Source organism: Condylostylus longicornis, unplaced genomic scaffold (genome assembly GCF_029603195.1).
Source record: "Condylostylus longicornis isolate FDR11 unplaced genomic scaffold, ASM2960319v2 ptg000044l, whole genome shotgun sequence".
Classification (NCBI taxonomy): Eukaryota; Metazoa; Arthropoda; class Insecta; order Diptera; family Dolichopodidae; genus Condylostylus; species Condylostylus longicornis.
Window position 1 is genome coordinate 7,991,404 of NW_026578013.1, and position 22,257 is coordinate 8,013,660.

The following is a 22,257-nucleotide window of genomic DNA, read 5'->3' on the forward strand; positions in this document are numbered from 1 at the left end:
TCTGGTTGTTATCGAAACTAAATGGCGAGCATTTCAGTGAATTCGGGTAGCACAAAGCGAAACTCTACTAAGAGCCAAATTCACATTTTTCTAAGTATGTTAACTATAAGCTTACTAATGTCCTAAAAATTGGAAAGAAGTATTTAACAGACATTTTTATAATATTCCGTAGTATTTCACTTAACTAGACAATATAAAATGTGGTCGGTTATATGCTAACCACATCAGATTTTTTTTCAATTGATTTCTTTATAATATTTTATTGACTGAAATTATTTAAGTTCTAAATTTATGCCATTTCTAATATTATTAATTGCTAGAAAAATTTTCAAACTTTTTTCTCTTCCTCACATTCATTTATTTAACTAACATTTTAAAGATAATAAAAAAATTAAAAATAAAAGAAAAAAAACCAATTATTTAATAATTAACCTTTACGAAAAAACTTAGTTAATTTAAAAGAAAAAAATTAACTACAGCATCTAAAATTACTAATGCTCTAAATATTAAATTACGACCTTAAATAAATTCTCCTCTTTTGAAATAAAAAATTCATACTTAGTGTTCATGCACATAATATATATACACATGTATTTGCATAGCGAGATAATCAACAGCAAGGATTTTAATTTAAATCTAAATCTTATACATATACATATACAATCATACAGAAGATTTTGCAATGTAAATGAGATTAAATACAATATTTGAAGGTTTAAGTTCTCGCGTAATATAAATGAGGTTGAATAAAAATTTTGAATGTATATTTATTACATTCTTGTTTTAAAAGTTAGATTGTGTATATATATATGTGTATATATATATGTATATTGCGAGCATAGTATATTATATAAGGTTAGATCCGACGATTTTATTTGATAAATATCCTTGCATCGTAAAGTAATTTTTCTTTAGGGAGCATTTTTCTCTAGTTTGTTTTTTTCTTTCTTTTGCTTAATATTTTTCTACGTTAATGAAAAAAGGTCTAAATGAAAATCTGTATTTTACTTTTTTCTATTCTCATATTATCTCAAAGGACTCATTTTTGTGTACACGGTATGGTTTAGGTATATACCAAATAGGGATTTATGTTGAAAATCTGTGTGTATTCCAAAATTTTAGTGTAATAAAAGAAAAAAACAAAAATTTAAGTTTGAGTTTAAAAACAAGAAGTTCAAAAATCTCAGGAAAAAAGAAAAATACAATTATTATAAAATAAAGGGAAAATGCTGAACATAATAACTTTTTTCCTTCAAATTAAATTTTTGAACTCCCCGTTCAAATTATTTCTACTATACATCCTGTTCAAAAGCAGAAAAAAAAGAGAAACAGTCTATTTTATCCTTTTTTTTTTGCTTCTGTACATGAGAAGTTAATCAGTGAATAGTCCATTAAATTTTTTGTTTTTCTGTTTTTTATTTTTGTTTCGTTTTAGTTTCTATATTTAAATTAACAATCAAAGAAATAAAAATAACACCAATTTGAAAATTTGTATAGGAGCTAGGATCCGGGCACATCTGGTATTTTTTTTTGTGGTTCTTTTGTTTGTTTTTATTTTATATTTCATTAACTGTAGTACAAAATGTTATTTTTTATTTCATTTTTTTTTCCGATTTGATTTAGAGGAAATGTAAATATTTTATTACAGTTGAAATGAAAAGTGAAAAAATTATGATCAGTTTTGCTGAATAATTTCAATTGAACAGATAATAAGTGATGGCAAGTGCGTGGTACAACCGAAATGTGTTGCTCGTAAATTAAAATTTTGCTATAATTAATTGATTAAACTGTTTGGGTTGTATTAAATTACAACTAAAAAATTTATAACATTACTGGTACTAAATGCTAGGATTTCTGAGGCGATCTATCCAAATTGTAATTTTAGATTGCACTGTTGCCTTGTATGCACTGCTGTTATCTTTGCTGTTTATTAATTATATTGAATTTGCCTTTCCTGTATTTTAAGTTTTATTTTATTATGGGATCCTAGCCCTTCTTTCCAAACTTTAACAGCTTTCTTAACATATACTCGTACATATATTATTTTGGGTTATGATAAAAGCTTTTCTTTTTAAAACTTATGTTCTTGCATATGCTTATGGTTGTCGTTATTTGCTAAATTTTTCAAAATCTTGTGCATCTTACATCAATAAAGTTTTATATTAAAATATAAGTTAAAAAAGTTAAATAAATGAATTTTAATAGCGTTCTTCTAAAATTTTTTTATTCATTTTATTGCAAATCGGAATAGATGCTAATCCAATTTTATTGAAAAATTCCGGATTTTTCTTTAAAGATATTTGCTTTTTGTTTCTCTCATAAAATTTCAGTTTTTTACATTTTTTGTAACAATTTTTTTTTTTCGCAATTTTCCAATTCTATTTTCATTTCAACTTGCAAATCTTTCTTTCATTGCCATGAAATGTGTTCTCTATGAATTCATTGAAACTTTATACTATTCAATATCATGTTGACATTTGAAATATAATCGATTCATTTTGGAGCGCAGGATATAGTAAAACTGATGAGTTATTATTTGTCAAATGGCTTAGTTTTAATTTTTTTTTATATGCAGTTTTCATTTGTTTGCTTGACCTATTAAATTTCTTTTTCTCCTCTATAACACCATTGTATGATTCTATACAATAAAATGAAAACATTTGCCTTAAAAATAGCTTATGCTATTTATAATAGTGTCATACATACATTTTGATATGTGTGTATATAAAGTAGAAACAAAAATGATGAAAAAAAGGAGAAATAAATTCTATATAGAGATTCCAATTTCACGGTAAATTATGTTTACAAAAAAATATTTGGAATTTTGTTAAAATATAATTTTATTATTGTTATGCTTTTGTTCTAGATCTGATGCTATTGCTTCTCTTTCCATTTTGAATACATTTTTTCAGATAATTTTTTCTGTTTTTCTATTTATTTTTGTCTCCATTAGTATAACAAACATGATGACAATAATGGCAATTTATTTGAACAAAATAAATTTCAAAAGTTGAGAAGAGAGAAAACTAGGAGGTCGAAACAGTGTCATTCTATTGCACGTACATCATACATACATTTATCAATATATATATTTATATAGCCATACATATTTTCTATTGTCATCATCACAATCATAGTTACATAGTTATATCATTATTATTGAAGCATTAAAATCAATATTATTGTCGTTGTTTGTATTAGAAACAAAGTAGAAAAAAAAACATGGTAGGAAGAAAATAACGATTTTTTATTCATTTTCAAAATCGATGCTTAAAAATTGGATATGGAGAAAAAAAAATGTAATTTTTTGCAGACTATCTATTAAATTTTTTTTAAATAAGAAAATTAAAATAATTCAGTTTCATTTTATAATCAAAAAGAAATCTGTAGAAAATCATATTCTTGCAATTTTTTCTGAACCATTGTGGCTATATGAAACGAAGACACAGCACAAAAAAAAAAGGAAAAACAATCTTTGTGCCAAATATAATTTCAACTTATTCAACAAATAATAATAAAGTTTTTGCTTAAAACTAGATCATAATCTTAAAAATCTATAGAAAATTGGAGCACATTGTTACTGGTATATACGTGTATATAGGTATATGTTAGCGGTAATATATTCTTTTCCGTAAACCGTTATATGCACTATGTGAATGTAATTATTGCAATTTTTGTTATCATTTTACTCCAATTTTGAAAACATTTTGAAAATTTTAAATGATATAGAAAATTGCATATATTGAGGGGCAAAAAAAATTTTTATTTTAAAATGAGTAAGGTTTCCTTCGTTATCAGAAATATTTGTTATTTATAAAACAATATCGAATAACATAAAAAATTTTGTGAAATTTATAAGTTGGGTAATTACGTAATGGCAAATTTCGCCATTTACAATGAAATTTTGTTATATTTATGTGTTTTACTCACCATTATGTTATGCCACCAGCTCTTACCACGTTGCTTTTTAGAAACTTTTGTAACATTTCAGAGAAGCTTTCACGACATTAAAGCAGATTAAAGAATAATGAAAATAACAGCTTAAATAATTATGGCATATAACAATGAAAAATTTATATTCAGGCTCCAAAAAAGTGATCTTAAAGAGAAGTGGTGTGCGATATTGAAAAAGATTTTGGTGAGCTTTATTACTCTTGCTTGAACATGATTTTGGAAAATGGCTTTTTGAAATCAGAAAAGTAAAAACGTTCTCGTACTTCTGCATTTAAAAATTTTCAAAATTTCTCATGTACAATGCAATGTTTCCGAATTACTTAAATTTCCTTTACTTTGAAATCGTGACAGCCCGCTATATGTAAACTACTTTTTATTATGAATTTCAATTCTTTTTTCTTATATATTTAAAAAACAATTTTTTTATCTCTACTTGTCTAATATTAATGTTTCTCTTCATATATGTATATATAGGAAATTCGAATAAATATAAATTGTGAACTTTAAAAAATAATGATGTGAAGAATTTTCATGTAAAAATTTTAATTCAAGGATGAATACAAGCATCTGCTCTTTTGAAAATATCATGGTACTCATATATTAACTATAAATTCTTTAAAATCTTTATACACTAAGAACATATCTGTTTACTAATGTGCCGAAACATTATACATATGCAAATAGATTTTCATACAAATATACAAACATATACAATTTATTTAATAAGAAATTTTTATCCATATATTTTGGCATTTGTAAAAATCAAGAATTGAAAGGAAAAAAAAACATAAAATAAATTTGTATTCAAAATACGGATAACCCACAAAAATATAAAGAGAAAAGAAAGAATAAGAAAAAGAGAGAGAGAGAAAAGAAAATTTCAAATTCCCTTTTTAGCTTTTCTTTTTCTTTTTATGTTCTTTGGTAACCTCAATTTTTGTATTTTCGATAAATAAAAAAGGAAATTTTTTATTTTCATTTAAAAAAAAAATTGAGAAAAAATTAAGAGAGAGTATGAGAACAGGTAATCCCCAAGAGGCAGAAAGAATACAAAACAACAATGTTTTTCCTATATAATCATGTGATTTAACCCATTTTACAAGATTTTGGAAAAATGTTTGACTTAACTTTGAGTATGATCTTATTTTTTACAATCATTGCATTAATTATTAAGTTTGTTGAAAATTTGATCAACCATTTGTAATATATTAAGATTTACAAAAACTAGTTCATATATTTATTATTAGGGTTTAATTGGGAAGATCAAGTTATTTGAATGTAAGATTATGCAATTCATTTGCAATTATTTTGTAATATTTGTTTCTTTCGCCAATTTTTTTTTTCGCTTATGTCCAGTCTTTATATTTCGTTGATATTCAACACAAGTAACTTTACAAGCTTTCTTACTCTACTATATGGTTTTGTGAGCATCTTTTTGTTGTCATGTTACTGTTACCTTAAGTTACTCGTGAATTTTTCTTTTGTCTTTATGCTTGTTTTGTACATTTTCTGGTGTCAGATCCTTTCTTGTGGAGCTAATGAACTAAAATAACTTTTAATATTATTTTATTCGAGCTATTTTTGAGCTCGTAGTTCTTGCTTCCTCACATTTTTTTTTAGTCTTACTTAAGCAAGTAAATTACGGAATTTTATATAAATTACGGAATTTAACTGATATCACACTACTTGATATAGCCTTAAAAAAAGGATTAAGTTATTTTTTGAATAATTCTCATTGGTGCCACTGGGAGGTTATAACATAGTGTTTGCTAATTTGTTATGAAACGAAGATTCCAAAAATTACAACACATTTTATCAAACTCTAAGTCTTATCTTAACATTTAATTTTTATGATCCTATAGACGATAATGTTAACTCAAGAATTTTATTTTTTTTAATCTTCTTTATTTAAAACTAATTTATGGTTTTATATTTTATAACATACTTTGCACATACACATATGTAAATGTTTCAAGAAAATTTGTTAAGAATTTAAGTGCTCTTAAAAATTTCAAAAAAAAAGAAAGAAAAATTATTTCTTAACTTTTATAACAAGGCAGGAAAATATCTTTATACACCAAGAGTATAATCCTTTTGTATATAGAAATATATTTATATAATATTATGTTTTATTAAAAATCTAATAATATTTTACTTAATTTTAACTGATAAAATATTAATATACCTTAAAAGAGCCTAAAAAGAATAAGAAACCAAATATTATAGAATTTTGCAAGGATTTCTTAATTTTCGAAATTATTTTATTAGAGAGACAGAGAAAGAGAGAGAGATAGGTTTAATAAATATTCTAAAATGAAGAATCTATAAATAGTTAAAATATTTAAATAGTTTCAAATCGACCTTCAATATTTAAGCTATTTACGTACATACATAACATGATTTATTTCAGATTTACCCCAAAAAACATCTTAAAAGTAATGATATTTGAAGGATAATTACACGGTAATTGCCATTAAAAAATAAAATCAAAAGAGTTTTATTTTATTTTTTATTCTTTTATAAATTATAAGAATATTACAAAATTTTTTTTTTTTGAAAATGAGATTTTGGAAAGGTCTCCCCATTATTATGATATTTTTTTTGGTAACGTACGGTAATAATAATTTGTAATATGTGAAAATTTAGTTTTAAAAATATTTGTTACTATAAAGATCCGAAATTAATGTACACAAAATTATTGTTCAAATGTTAAGTTTTATTTAAATATTAAAGACTTTGGATTTACATTAGAAATTTGAATAATGTTAGAAAGCGGTACGTCACTAGTTTGAGGAGAAATTTTTTTTTAATTTTTCTGCCGTTAACTCTTTCCTTTGATTACGTCATCCACTTGTTCTGCAGTTGTATGAAGAAATTTCGATTGAGTTACTATTATTAGTGTAATAAGCACAATACTTAATATTTAAACAACTACACGTTGTATTAGTAATTCAGTATGTTAATAAAAAAACCTAATAAATTAGTTGGAAAAAGTGGTTTCCAAAAATCTGTTTATAAATTTTCAAAATTTCCCACACATTATAGTACTTTCTCTGTGTCTTATACAGTTTTGCCAAAAAACGTATTTAGATATTTTAGAAATTTCTTCTTGTACTGCTTTTTCTTGCTTAAAATTTTTATAGATACTTTAATAAAAATTTGCAAAATAACTTTAAAATCCTATATCTCTCATAATTTAGGCAGAAAATGTGTAATTAGTGATACAGGCAATTTCTCTTATGCTACTTAACCTCTCTTTTCTGCTAATCAGTAACATTCAATGGAAAATTTCGGATTAATATCTTAACAATATTTTCTGAAAAATGTCTCGGTTATATTTGTAAATTTCAAAAAGAAAAAGAGTGTAGAATGAAAAATAATTGTAACTAAATTCTGGCGCACAAATGCAGATATATGTATATGTGTATGTGTGTGTGATACCTAAAAATTTTTTTTGTTCAATATGATTACGTAAAATCCTCACTTGTATTTTCATATCTATTCACTTTTTTTTTTTTTTTTTTGAAGTCATAACCTATTTTACACGTGCCAATTTTATTATTATTTTACTTAAAAGCTTATTTCCCATAAAAATCCTTAAAATTAAAAATCCATTCAATTTACGTACATGATAATGATTGTAATATCATGGTAGTAGTAGTAGTATGGAAATTGATGTAAGTGTGTGCTTACAAAAAAAAAAATTTTTTTTTTCCACTTAAATCTGGATAATATCACCATTTTTATAAATTTTTTTTTTAGTTTAATACGAAATTCAAAACGTGAGTATAAGTGTATTTTTTTTTTTAATCTGAAACTTACATCTTGTGGGATCACTTGAATTTAAAAAGAAGAAAAAAAAAAACAAAAAGAAGAGAAAATTTTAAAGAAAATGAACATCGAAATTTTTGTGTCCTTTATTGCTTTATGTATACCCTTAAGTACTGTTAAAAAATAAAATTCTTGTAGGAGAAGAGACGCAAGAAGAATAATGAAGAACAAAAAAAATAAAAGAAAATTCAAAAATCTAAAATAAAATCCTAAAAAAATATCGGAAGGAACGTTTTTATTAACGCTATCTAATTTTTTCTTAAAAAATACAACAGAAAAACAAAAAAATAAAAAATTTGGGGTTTAATATGATTTTGAACGGGTATCATTTAGTTATACTACAAATTTTTTCTTCCTTTCCTTTTTACAATGAGAAAAATTTCATTTCCTTCTTCATAACCATAATTTGGACCACTTTTTCTTATCGGGTTCAATATAGAAATCATATTATATTTGTATTTTGGGCAGTTATATAAATATAACTATACATATGTACATATGTACGAAAATATGTAATAGAAAATAAATTAAAATGAATCAATGTCCTTTTGAATCAATGATTTTCATATTAATGAAAATATGGTATGAATTAATGGTAAAATATGCTAAAACCAATGACTAAATCAAAATTTATTGTGTATATCAAAAATACATTCTCGCCTCATGTCACAACAATTTGCATAAATGGCATACACAATAATTATGTACCTATGTACTTATATATCTTGTTGCATAAATACATCTTCTACATAATATTTGCAAAAATCCTAATAATTTTAACTTAATCAGCATAATGAAGCCCCAATTTTATATGAAATTGTAAGAAAATTCTTCGAATTTTAATTTAGATATATAAGAGGCACAACGTTTCTCTATCAGAATTTATGGCACGTAAAATTCAGCACGAAAACCATACTTCCCTTATTTCATATAATCTAAAATGCTTAATAAAAAAAAAATGGCAAAATACCTGTAAATAGAATTTTTTAATGGAGTGATTAAAAAAAAAATTATGTAGATAATTTTAAATAAAGTTATTACCCTGTTACATAATAATAATATAAGATTTAACAATATCAGATTGAATTTATGATGAAATAATATTGTAAATTTTTTGGCAAAATAATATGATTTTATTAAATTTTAGGTGATAATTTTAATATGGAATGTGCGTACCTTACATAAAATGGTAGCCTTTGGCATTTTTTTTTCTGGATAATATCTCTATGATCCTTTCTTAATGGTAAATTTTAATATACTTATTGGTTAATATAATTATTCTATTTGATTTTTACTCTCAATAACAAAAACAAACCTGGAGTGGCCTGTTTTTTGGTTAGCAAGGGTTGTAAAATTAGTAATACATGATATAGACTTTTTAATCCGATAAAAGCTATTTTTGTTTTAAATAAAAAATCTTTTAGAACAGCAATTTTTTGAATATTTCCACTTGTGTTATGCTAGTAAAGTTTTACAAATAAGGAGAAAAACTTCTGATTGAAATTTTGTCAATTGGGAGAAAATTGAGAGTTCCTCATACTGAAAAACTCTTCAGAAAAATTAGATTCTGACTTCCTTTCGCAGGTATTTTTGCAAAATTATGGTAAATTTGCATACTTTCTAAAGGCTTGTCATTTTGCTCAATATTTCAAAAGAGTATAACGAAGTTATTTCATAAACTTTTCTTATCTTAACATAAATTATAATATTTGACTTTAGTGCAGTGCTAAAATTTTAGTTGCTAATTAAAAATCATAAATATAAATATTTTTCGAAATTTCAATATTCCTTTGGGATTTTAATGTAAGCAAATAATAAATAGGGAATTCGGACTGGTATATATGAAAGATAAAAAAAAATATTTTAGAACAAATCATTCACTGTAATAATTTCTAATTATTCACTGTAATAATACAAATATCATTAAAAATTAAATATTATTGAAGAAAATGCTATTGTTTATATTATTACTAATACAATGTACATATTGTTTGCTTGACATTTTAATTATGATTTATTTGCATTTTAAAATTTCGTTATCTTTGTCGATTGCAGTAATGTGCTGATTGTTTAGGTTGAAGTAAGGAGGCAATTTCATATAACAAAAAAAAAATATAATGAATTTTATTTGAATAAATATTAAAAAAATTTGAAACACACAATATTAAGTAGCTTTGTAACAAATGTAAACATAAAGTTTAAATATTTGAAATAAATTCGCCCGAGTGTATGCAATATACTTTTTATTGTAATGAGTAATGAAATTTTCGAACCAGTAAATTGATTCTAAGTGCATTACATCATTAGTTTCTCTGGTTTGCAGTACAATTTTCAAAAAAAAATCAATTTTTTAACTGTCTGCTCTTTCAAATAAATTAAGACGTATTTGAATCTTAAATTGTTAAAGTCATGCGTTTTAACATTTGCATATGATTTTAACGTTTTACAATTTATCTTAAAACTTATCGACTTAATCCAAAAAAATAGGCAAAACTAAGTTACTACTAGCTTGCAATACTCAATATTCTGAAAGTTTATACCAATCACGTGGAACTTATCTAATGTGGTCATTGCTTTTGGCTGCGTATTTAAAAAATATGGAATTGAATATTTTGTACTTATATTTTTTGTTCTGTCCAATATGTTCTGGAACATCATACTTTGGAAGGTTGACATCTTTACAATATGGAAGCCAGCAGTGTTTGCTCTAGTAATATAATATAGGAAGTATTTCAGAAATGCAAATCTACTTAATAAAATACAAAAGAGACAAATACACAAATAAGACCTTCTAAAATAAAGAAAAATTTAAATAGACAATTTACACAAACTTATTTTATACTCTCGAATGAACATATTATAAGCGTACAATAAATACAGAAATAATTCAAACGTAAGAAATTAAATTTATTTGCTTTTAATATTTTTTCTCTTTTTGTTTTTGTAAGATTATGAAAAAAAAATTTCGGGATAAGTGAGATTATCCTGTATTATTTCCACTTTTTAGAAAAACAAAAGAACAACTTTAATTTTTTTTCTTTCACTTTAAATTTAAGGTTATGAATTAAAATAATTTTTGTTACGCCTGCAAAGTAAAAGATTAGAGAAAAGTATTTTGTGAAAATAAAAATTGTATAAAAGAATTTGTTTTAAAGGAAATTTTCTTAATTTGAGCACACCTAACGAATTTTAAAAAAAAGCAAAGAGTTAATGACAATAAATAGAACTTTTTTGTAAAATTACAGACTTATTTCTAATATCTCTGGAATTTACATACTTATAATTGATACTTCCGGAACTTTTAAATTTTTTATTTACGGAAAAGTATACAAAATTTTTTAATATTTTCTAATTTTACTTCACGTGTTACTCATTATATACTTATCTATATGTTTACGATTTCAATAAATTTTTTTTTGTCATCCACTACACAAAATACAAACATGGTAATTTTAATTAATACCTAAGTATTTTGTAATCCTATTATATGATAAAAATTAATGTAAAGAAGTTCATAATACTTAAATTTTATGGGACTATATCAATTTACTCCACATTTTATATTGTATAAGCTTTCAAATATAAATTAATTTTAATGAGTACAATTAAGGTGATTTCGAATTTGTTCTTGTTAAAAAAAAAACAGAACATTTATATTAGCGTAAAATAAGACACCTGTGAATTAAATTGAGTATGTATGTGTACATATACCATTTTTATTATAACAATTAAAATTTTACGCAAAAAAAAATTTATAACATGAATTTAACAGGGAAAATGAAACAAAATCTTTGACAAACATTACAATTTCATTTTTACAAATAAATTGTACTTAAAAACAATTTTTTGAATTTTTATTTTTTTTTTAATTCAGTATTTTTAAATAAAAAGTAATTATTTACGTCAGAAATTTGTTTTTTACTTATTTTTTTTTTTATAACATTTTGTTTTTCTTCTCTTCTCTTTATAGGTCTGGTTAAATTAGGTGTACATTGTGTCCTTGGTAAAAAAGTGGCAATTAAAATAATTAACCGTGAAAAACTTAGTGAATCTGTTTTAATGAAGGTAAGTTATTATTATTCACATTCGTTAAAGCATAAGAAAAAAGTAAAAGTTGAGAAAATAAAAATTGAATTTTAAAAAAGCGAAAAAAAAAGTTCAAAAGTAGGCTTAAAACAAAATTTATTTGTGAAAGAAATGAAAGTGAATTTATTTAACGTAGCCCTTTTAAGTATACGAACGCATGCATTTACTAGTATATGGTAAATTTTATATCTGCATACAGGAATCTTCCCCCTCATAAACAATATTTGAAAGAAAATCTTTTTGTGATTAATTCGAAATTTCTTAAGACAGGGCACATATAAAAATATATTCTCAAATTGAGGTAGATAAGAGGTGTACATACATTGTAGTATACATACAACCCTCCACGAATTCGTTAAGAACCTCAGGTGATTCAACGATTAGATATATTTGTGTTTTAGTAAAATATTTCGTTATATATTTTATAATCAGAAAAATATTATGTCTTGATCAGACTTCAACAGTGGTCATGCTCTAGGTTTTTAACAAGTTGTAAAATAAAATATTAATATAAAAACAATTACCAATAAATCCATAATATTTGGCTATATTTAAAGAAAAACTACGGCAGACCAGTGACCTGCCTTGTTAAGCGCAATAAGGTTCTAAAACTAACTCTACAATGTTATGCGGCAACCCTATATCTCCCTCCTGAGGACGATAGAGTAAAACATAAATAATTGAATATAAAAAAATATGCATGCCACAAAAATTTGTTACATATAAAGGGGTCGTATAAAACGAGGTATTACTGTATATGCATAAGGTATTGCTTGAATCAGCACACGTTCGAGCTCGAAAACAATTTCGAAATTTATGTTTAAAAAAAATTGTGTGTGTTTATTTCTACAAAAGAGTACAAAAAATTGAAAAGGTTAAGAGAGACTTTGTTTTTTTGTATTTTAAAATAAAAAAAAATATACATATATGAACAAAAGTCATTCATAAATAATGTTATACGTTGTTTTTTTAAGGAATACAAAAATTCACACAAACAAACTTTTCATTTTGCAATTTTAAATTTTTTAAAATTCAAAGTGTTTTTTTCTTTTAAATAAAAATCTGAGAATTTTGTTTAAAAACATTTTTGTTTACATATGCACACACATAAATATATGTAGTTGATGAAAAAAAATAAAGAGCCCTTGGGCATTAAATAGAAATTTTTTAAAGTTAAATTAGCCTAGATTGGGTTTTTTTTTTATTTTGGTCTCAATTTTAATTTAAATTTTAATTTTTAATTTCACTTTTTTTTTTCTTTTTAAAGTAAATGTGTTGATTATGTTCAACGAAAATCACTAATTTTGTTTCAATATACATAAATGTATTTACATACATGTATACATGAAATACTGGTGTATATATGAATATATATGCTTATTTCAGACTCTTAAATTTAAATAAAATTTTTAAATATAAAACAAATTACAAATGTAAATTAATATAATTTTATTTTAAAAATTTATTTTTAATATTATGTAAGAGATCCAGTTATAAAGATAAAGATAAAATAGGATAACATAAGGATAAGATAAAAATTGTGGCTTAAAGTATGTTAAGGATTATTTAAAAAACCTTGACATCATACAATTTGATTCATTTACACTATATTGGAAATTTTCATATACTCCATGATTAAGACATGTAGTCCTTGTTTCAGAAATTATTCTTATGCTTCAAAAAAGGAAAAATTAATTTTTGAAATCAATTTAAAAAATAAAATTTCATAAAATTCAAAATTTCATCTTTGGGAAACTTGTGCCTGAATTTATTCAAATTATGGAATTTAAATTGATTAGTAAACCATAAAGTATTAAAGAAATAAAATCTTTTTCGTCTCATTTAAAATACTAATATTTTTGAATGTGAAATATATTTTTAGTTTTCTATATATTGTGTATACTGCCGTGGTAAGTATAAGACCACTGCATTAAAAAAATTTTCCAAACTGTTTCATTTATTATGTACTTGTCACGTACATATGAGAAATGTGCTCTGTTTATATTGGGTATAATCAAAAATGTGCATCAATGCAGCGTGGATGAAAAGAAGTGTTGCTGATACTATACCGATGTGAGGCGTGCACCTTGCTGAGGCAATATTATTTCGACATTTTTGGACACTTTCTAAATAATATATTTTTTAGCGTTTATTTCGAAAAGATTTTATATAAAAGTATTAAAATTATTAACAACCGAAAATCTACAAAAAAAATTTTTTAATTTCAATTAAGTTTTGGAGATTTTAATATAATGTAAAATTTAAAAATATTAATACTTTGAATAAAGGAATAATTAACTTTAATGGTTATTGACTTAAAATAATTAATTATTTACTTCTCAGCTTCCCTTTAAAAAACTTATCATCAATATGAAATCACAAAAAAAATTGATGCATTGTTGATTTAATAGATGCGCATACAATGCGTATTTTTGACATTTTTGGACACCAAATATTTAAAGTATTACTGTATTGATGCATTTTCGTACATGATTTTTACGTTATTACTCATCGATGCTGCATCGATTACTTTCCGATTATACCCATTATTTTGCTGTATGGCAAAAAATTTCTATGGTATGCCTTTTATTTTGCTTTCATGGAACCTTCGTAAATATTATGTCTATTAATAATTTTTAAATATTCTTTATTTATTTTCACAATGACCAGCATCCATTGAATCAAAATTATCAGTTGAATTTTCAAATTAATCTTGTTTCGGAATTCTTCTTAATTGTTTTAATAACTAGATTTTAGAAAAAATTTTTAAATTTAATAAATATGATGATAAACTTAAAGACTCAAAATTAAGAAACAGCCCTTAATAAAAAAATTTTTTTGGTTGAAAAATAAAATATTTTTGAATATTTTTTTTTTAATTTTTAATTCCTTGTTTCCTATATATTTTTATTAATCCTAAAAGGTCATCAGCCATAAGATTTGAATCAATAATAAAAAATAAAAAAAGCGGAATTTAAAACTTTAACAAAAATATTTTTCATTTTGTACAAGAAAAAAAAAAAATGAAATAAATTTAAAATTCCCTAAAGAAAATTTTTCAATATAAACGAAAAAAAAAACCGAAAATGTTTTCCGATTTTTGCTTTTTTTTTTATTTTTCTTTTGGGATCTTTTTTTATTATACATTTTTGGTTTTCTTTTCAAATTCTTTATTTACTTTTATATTTTTAGGTTGAACGTGAAATAGCAATTATGAAATTAATAGATCATCCGCATGTCCTTGGATTATCGGATGTATACGAAAATAAAAAATATTTATATTTAATATTGGAACATGTTTCCGGTGGTGAATTATTCGATTATTTAGTTAAAAAAGGACGATTAACACCAAAGGAAGCGAGAAAATTTTTTCGTCAAATAATTTCAGCATTAGATTTTTGTCATTCACATTCAATATGGTAAGTTGTTATGAATATTATGCATGCATATTGTACGATGTATATCGCAAATAAAATTTGTATATGAATTGAATTTCATGTCCATAAATGCCTAAGGTATAATCATTTTGAGATTATATTGAGTATTCAGAATATATTCAGAAACCAACTACTAAATCCTTATTTTCACACACATTTTCATTCAATTTAAAGAATAGGATTAAGAAAAATAAGTATGTTATACTAGGAAAAAAATATATATGTCTAGTTTATTACTCTAAACAAAAAAATTTAAGATAATTAAAATAATTTATTGTAAAATTTCCTTAGTCGCTGTACACAAATTTAGGTCAAAAACTCAATCTTAAATGGTCAGATAATTTGAGTACAAAAAAATATGAATGTGTACAAATTTTCTTTAATTTATGAAAATGAAAAAAGTTTTCAGTGTGCAATATAACGTGTCGCCAATTATTGCTTTGATTTTCATTTTACCCATTTAATTTATATACTCTTATGTACTTTATCTATATACTCGTATGCGTCTATAATTTTACTTCAATAATATTTGGCGCCCTATTATGTATTACTATTTATACCTATACTAACTGAATTTTCTAAAAAAATATTTACTATTTTACATAGTATAGGGTGTTATATAAAAAATAAAAATTAAATATAATAGTTAAGAATATTTTAGTAATATAAGCAAAAGCATCTTCTGAATTTATAATTTTCTATTTAATAAATGAAAAGAAAAGCAAACAGTTCAATACACGTTTAATCCATCAAAGTGGTTTTTATACTCTATATAACCTTAATAGTTATTTACCTATTTTATACATACTAACGTATATGCATATGCACATACTTATTAAATATCCATAATTTCTTATTTCTATAAGAATTTTCACAACATTCATACATACATAAATTATTGTTTATGCTATCTTTATCTTACTGTTATGGTATTTGAGTTTTCACATTACAAAGTTTTTTTTTCTCATTTTTTTTATATACAGCATCATTTATTTTAGATTTGTATTTTGATTCGTGATTTCTTCTTATGTACTTATCTATACATGGTTTGGTTTTGTAATTGAGGTGACCATATGTAATAAAAAAAATTAGGAACGAAATTGTTGTCCAGTCTTCCTTTCCCTTTTTTTCTCAATCAAATTCTTCGCCAATGGTTTTGTTACTGATTCCATTGTTTGGTCTATGTAAAATTTGTTGCTATCATAGCATTTTGTTTTGTACATATACAAGACTACGTCTGTCATTTTTTTTTGAGTTTATCCTTTAATAAGTTGGTCCTTCCTATTGCTGTCAGATGTCCGAATTTTATAATATTTTCTAAGCATTTTAGTTTTTCAAATTGCTTGGTCAATAAGTTGATTCTCATTGTGGGCCCAGTGCACTATTCCGTTTGTATGACGATCGCATTTAACTTAATTGAATATCTATTATGAAATTCTCTTCTACTTCTAAGCCTTCTATTTCCATATTTATGTACATACTTGCTACTCTTAATCTGTCCCCTAAAATAATAAAATGCGGATGGTCATCGTATATAATAGTATATCTATTATAATATATATTTTATATAGTATATTTTGTTGTATGTAATAAGCATAATAAATATTTTTCTAATTTTTAATCTATAAATATTCTTTTTGCTAAAACTTTCTTATTTCTTTTATTCTTTATATTTTTATGTATATATATACAAAAAAAATAAATTATCGTCGTAAATATTATAGTCACAGAGATTTAAAACCAGAGAACCTGCTGTTAGATGAAAAGAATAATATTAAAATCGCTGATTTTGGTATGGCATCACTCCAACCGGCTGGATCTATGTTAGAGACATCATGTGGATCACCGCATTATGCTTGTCCAGAAGTCATTCGGGTATGTACACATAAATATTATTATATGTATATTATAAATATTTATAAAGTATATGAATATATTACAAGTAGAATACATACAAGTATTTATTAGGTTCTTTAAAATATATAGATATGTATAAGAATGTGAATGTGCGTGTGTTAGTTTTCTTTTAAATTTTACTTTTATTTTAAAATTATAACTATGTGCTTCCATAATATTATGAAATATAAAATAGGATCCATATATACATACAAATATACATTTTATAATTTTTCTTCTAGAAAATATCTGTTTCTAAAAATATATGTTTTGTGTTGATATTGTATTTCGATAACTAATGTACATTGCATATAAAGAAAATGATTTTTTAAATAAAAGTGCAGTACATTCCCATTTTATATTTATGTAAGGATTATGAACTTTAAACGAATGAGTATATGATGATATTTTCTAGTTTAAAATTCAGGCAATAGATTTTTCACAATTCTTAATTTAAAGTTCGAATTTTATTCAATCCCTCTCCAGAATTATGGCTAATTCATATAAACTTGATTTTTTAAAAAAAATCCCACAAAAGTAGTCCAATGAAGTCAGAATAATTCCAGAGCTATAACACAACATTCAGAACGAGATTACTGTGCACGATGTGGGAGCAAGTCATTGAAAGTTTTGATTTTTGTATGACACGCCTTCCGATGGACATTTAATTAATGCAATTTTTCATTTATAATTGTAATGAGCTATATTTTTAACAAAAACAGCAAATAATTAAAAAATCAAAAGATTTTTGTTTAAAACAATATCTAGACTCGACTCTTGAAAACCCCTACATAGAATTATTTTATAATTTTCGCCATAATATTGAACTAAACAATTTAAATATAACACTTGAATTTTGAAAAAATTTATATTGTTCCAGAAAGGATAATACTAGGAAAAAAATTCTAAACACAATATGGCGTTAGCATTTTTATTTTGTACTCATACAATAAAATAATCGCTTACTCATGTAAATGTGATTATTACAAGGAAAATTGTAACAAAAAGTATGTACAATGTATCAAATGCATAAATACGAATAAAAAAAATCTAATCCTTGATACATAAAACATCCGTTTCAAATATTTCTTTCTTATCTAATTTGTATTCATTGGCAAGTATGTTTACTGATTTTCATTTTTACAAGTAAAAACCTTGCATCTTCAGAAACAAAAACCGAAAGCACTTTAGGAGTACTACATGCATTGAAAATCTTGAAAAATATTTGTTTAATATTGGAAAATTTGATGGTTTTTGTAGGTAATATAGATTATATAAGACACAAATTCCTTCAAGCTATTCAATTTTTTAATAAGCTAAAATATGTGTTTAAACCACAAGTCACGATTGTGGTATGGGAACGAAAAGAAATTTCCTTAAACCGTATACTTTGGTGCACAATTCTTTTATTTCAGTGCTTATGACATTTTTGTTCATTGTTTATTGTACACGTTTATTTTCGTATGTAGGCACGTGTTGCGGTTGATTAAGGTGCAAGTATTTTTATGACATATTTTTTTAAATAAATTTTAATAAATTATGAATTTTTATTTAATAAAATTTAAAATTTATGTAAAGAAGTAATTAAATTTAATATTTAGGAAAAAAGTTAAACATAGCTCTATACTTAATGTTTGGAGATTTGTGTCTATGTCGCACACTAAATTATCGATTTGATGTCTTCAATTTGTCAACAAAATTATTTTGACAGTAAAATTAATAGTGAATATTTTTATATAGAATCTCAAAACTTTCCGAGCTTTTTAAGCCAATTACCTGATTTGTTCAGTCACATTTCTTACTTAATTTCAAATCAGAGTTTTAAATTTTTCCCAAAATAATGACTGAACATGTCAACTTTAAAGTGAATAAATGGTGAGGAAACTTCGTATTTTTTTGGTAAAATCAAGATACGCAATATAAAAGAATTTTTTTAGTTTGAGTATAGCACTATACCAATCACTCACTTTCTTTTCATTCAGTGACTGAAAAAGTGAGATTTACAATTTGTTTCTAAAATTTTTTCTTAAGGCAAGAGTTAATCATAATAAGTAGAAAAAAATGTAACGAAACTGCCTGTACTATTTAAAATTCCTCTCTTCTCTGAGTATAATGAAAGCGTTACTTAATGATTGTATGTCGATAGTCGCAATTGTAATTAATATTAATAATGTTTTTCTACGCCTTTTGGCATAAAACTCTTTATGCTCTTGGTATAAAAGCAATCATTTGATAATAAACTGGCGATAAAATGTATTCTTTTTTTAAATAGAAATAATTTCCCTTTATTGTATAAATTTGTATGTATGTTTCAGAGATTATGTATATAGAAGATGTACGAGTATATATCATGAATTTTATTAACAAACACATGAATATATTTATGTCCTTTACATAAAGATATACTTAAGGATAACTTCAAAGTATCCAAAAGTTTTGCTCTGTACATATTAAATATTTTACTTTGACAAATATATTTAGTTTTTATTTTTTTTGTTTTTTGTTATTCTATATTTTGAGAAATATTTATGACAGGAATTTCCAACATTTCAACATTTATGCTGAATGCATATCCAGGACAAACAATTCTTAGAAAAATTATTATGAAATTTTAAAAGAGGATGCCTATAAAATTTTTTCTTTTTTGTAATTTTCTTTTAGTTTCAAACTTATAAAAATTTAAAAAAAAATATATTTGACAGCATTAAAATTATTACTTAAAGAATTTGTAATACTGTGATGATTTTTCGAAAGTTCAGTTAAAAAAAAAAAATAAGGTCAATAGATTCTTTTGAAATTGATATATAGAAAATATGAATGCGATGTATGGTGGTACGAGTATAAAAATCGATAAGACGAAATTTTCTAGAATTTTTTTTATTAATTTGAAACCTATTTCTACATTTTCATACAATATTGTGATTTAGAACAATTTAGAATGGTGTTGTATTTGAATTAATTTACAGAAGATGGTATAGAATAAATAGGGTAATATAATAAATAGGATGCGCAAAAAGCAGTAGGATTCTTTCGAAAAGAACAGATACTCACCCATGATGAGTAACTCAGGAACGCTGGTTGTGCAGTGACGTGTAGTGAGCATTACTGTTATATAGAAGGGGATCCACGTAGTGGGTGGCTTAGTCGGGCACCTTTTAGCGGATAACTGGGCATGATAACTTTTGGCTTATCTGACTGTTAAACAATATCCCGATGTATTGGAGGACGTGTACCATATCTGTAATTATGTATTTTTGATGGAAAAGAGAAAGAGGAGTTTTTTTTTGCTATATTATATGTGCAGTACATGAGATATGCGTTTGGAGACAACTGAAATTCACAGTAAAAGTATTTTCAAATTTCCATGATTGGGTTGGTTCTCTATATTTATTGACGACAGACATTTTAAATGGGTAGTGTTTAAGAATAAAACGCCATACTGTTCCTATATATTGTTTAGTTGGTGTTTGTTCCATTCGTTAATGGAAATTGACTGCTGATAAAACTGACTTTCTTTTAAATTTTGATTGATTTATGTATGTAAGTAGAATTTTTTAAGTGATTTGTTGAATAACATTTTGGTTTTTAGAAAAACAGTCAATTTTGAGTAATTTTTTAAGGGATTTCTTTGAGTTTCTTTCATGTAAATTTTTTAATAATTCAACTTGCAGTTTTTAATGTACTACTTATAACAGAAGAGTAATTATTTCTATCATCCATACCAGATCGGCTTCAATTAACATGTGATACACTCAACTTGGTAGCGTGACAGAGCTCCTTCTTCTGTTACAACGGAACATTGCTAGTTATCAAATAATTCAAAAATTTATTTAAAGTTTTATTTTCAATATACAAAACTACTACTTACTACTACCGTATTAACTACTGAAGTAGTAGATTGAACACTACGTATTACTTTCTCTTTCGGATTTTATAAGAACACCATTTTGATATAACAATATGTTAAAATAAAGCACAGGCAAGTTATAAAAATTTTGAATTCAGTTAAATATTAAAATTATAAAACGAAAATTCCTGTTTTTTCTTTTATCATTGATTTTTATTTTTCGGTTTTCAAATTGTATGTTTATATTGTTTTGAAAATTTGACATACTCTTCAATCTTCTGTCATTCCATATTGGAAAATATTGGAGAAAAGTTAAAATTAAACTATATATGTAGGTTTGAAAAGAATAAAAATTATAAACATACATAAAAATCTTTTATGTATTTATAATACAAGTGCGGTGAGTGATGTTGAAAAGAATTGAAGGAGAAAATGAAAAGGACATTTTTATTAACGTAAATGGTGAAAAAAAAGAAAGTTTTTATTTTATTTTTTGGAATTAGTTAGAATATTTATGTAAAATTTCAAATATATTTTTAGTACGTATTATTCTTTTTCAATTTTTCTCAAAAAAAAAAATTTATTAAAGTAATTTTTAAATGCTAAGTATTTAATTTGCACCTTTGTATAAAATAAACTTGGGTCAAATAAATAGAATAAAATTATTTAAAGCTTGTGGTTTAAAGGTTGTTGGTTCGGAATTTGTCAAAAAATTCAGTTTTATTAAAAAATGAAATCAGCTGGACGTTACTGTTTCTCTTCAGTCAGACATTATTCGACTTTAGCGGACCTTACAGTTTTACGCTTAATGAATAAAATTTGGTTCATTTTCAGAGTCAATGACATGAAAAGGAAAGGAGAAACAGTGAAAATTTGTTCTACTCGTATAGTTTGAAATAAAAAAAAATTCTTAAAATGCTTACAATTTCTTTAAATTTCACATTCTAAAAAAATCCAAATTACTATAAAAATTTTGTCAAAAATTCTATAAAAACTGCTCCAATAAACTAGTCAATTTAAAGAATCTTAGACTGCTTTTAATTGAAAGGTCTAATTTTTCTGCGTTTGTAAAATTTTTTTTGATTTTTTGACACAATGAATGATATCATCGATATTACAGAAGAGTCACGAAGCTGCTTTTTTGAGAGTTTTGGGTTATGTATACAAAAAAATTCAGAATTTTCTGAACTATCTTCATAAAAACCC

The 22,257-nt window shown here is 24.3% G+C and overlaps 1 protein-coding gene across 4 annotated transcripts in view; it reads left to right on the forward strand.

Annotated features, from left to right (window-relative positions):
* The window catches only part of LOC129610282 (serine/threonine-protein kinase BRSK2), a 79,010-nt gene that overhangs the window by 28,092 nt on the left and 28,661 nt on the right, over positions 1-22,257 (forward strand). For all 4 annotated transcript variants that reach the window (XM_055522810.1, XM_055522811.1, XM_055522808.1 and 1 more), the window contains exons 2-4: positions 11,756-11,850; positions 15,064-15,290; positions 17,033-17,183. In XM_055522810.1, coding sequence (XP_055378785.1) covers positions 11,756-11,850; positions 15,064-15,290; positions 17,033-17,183 — 473 coding nt within the window. The remainder of the gene's footprint in view (positions 1-11,755; positions 11,851-15,063; positions 15,291-17,032; positions 17,184-22,257) is intronic.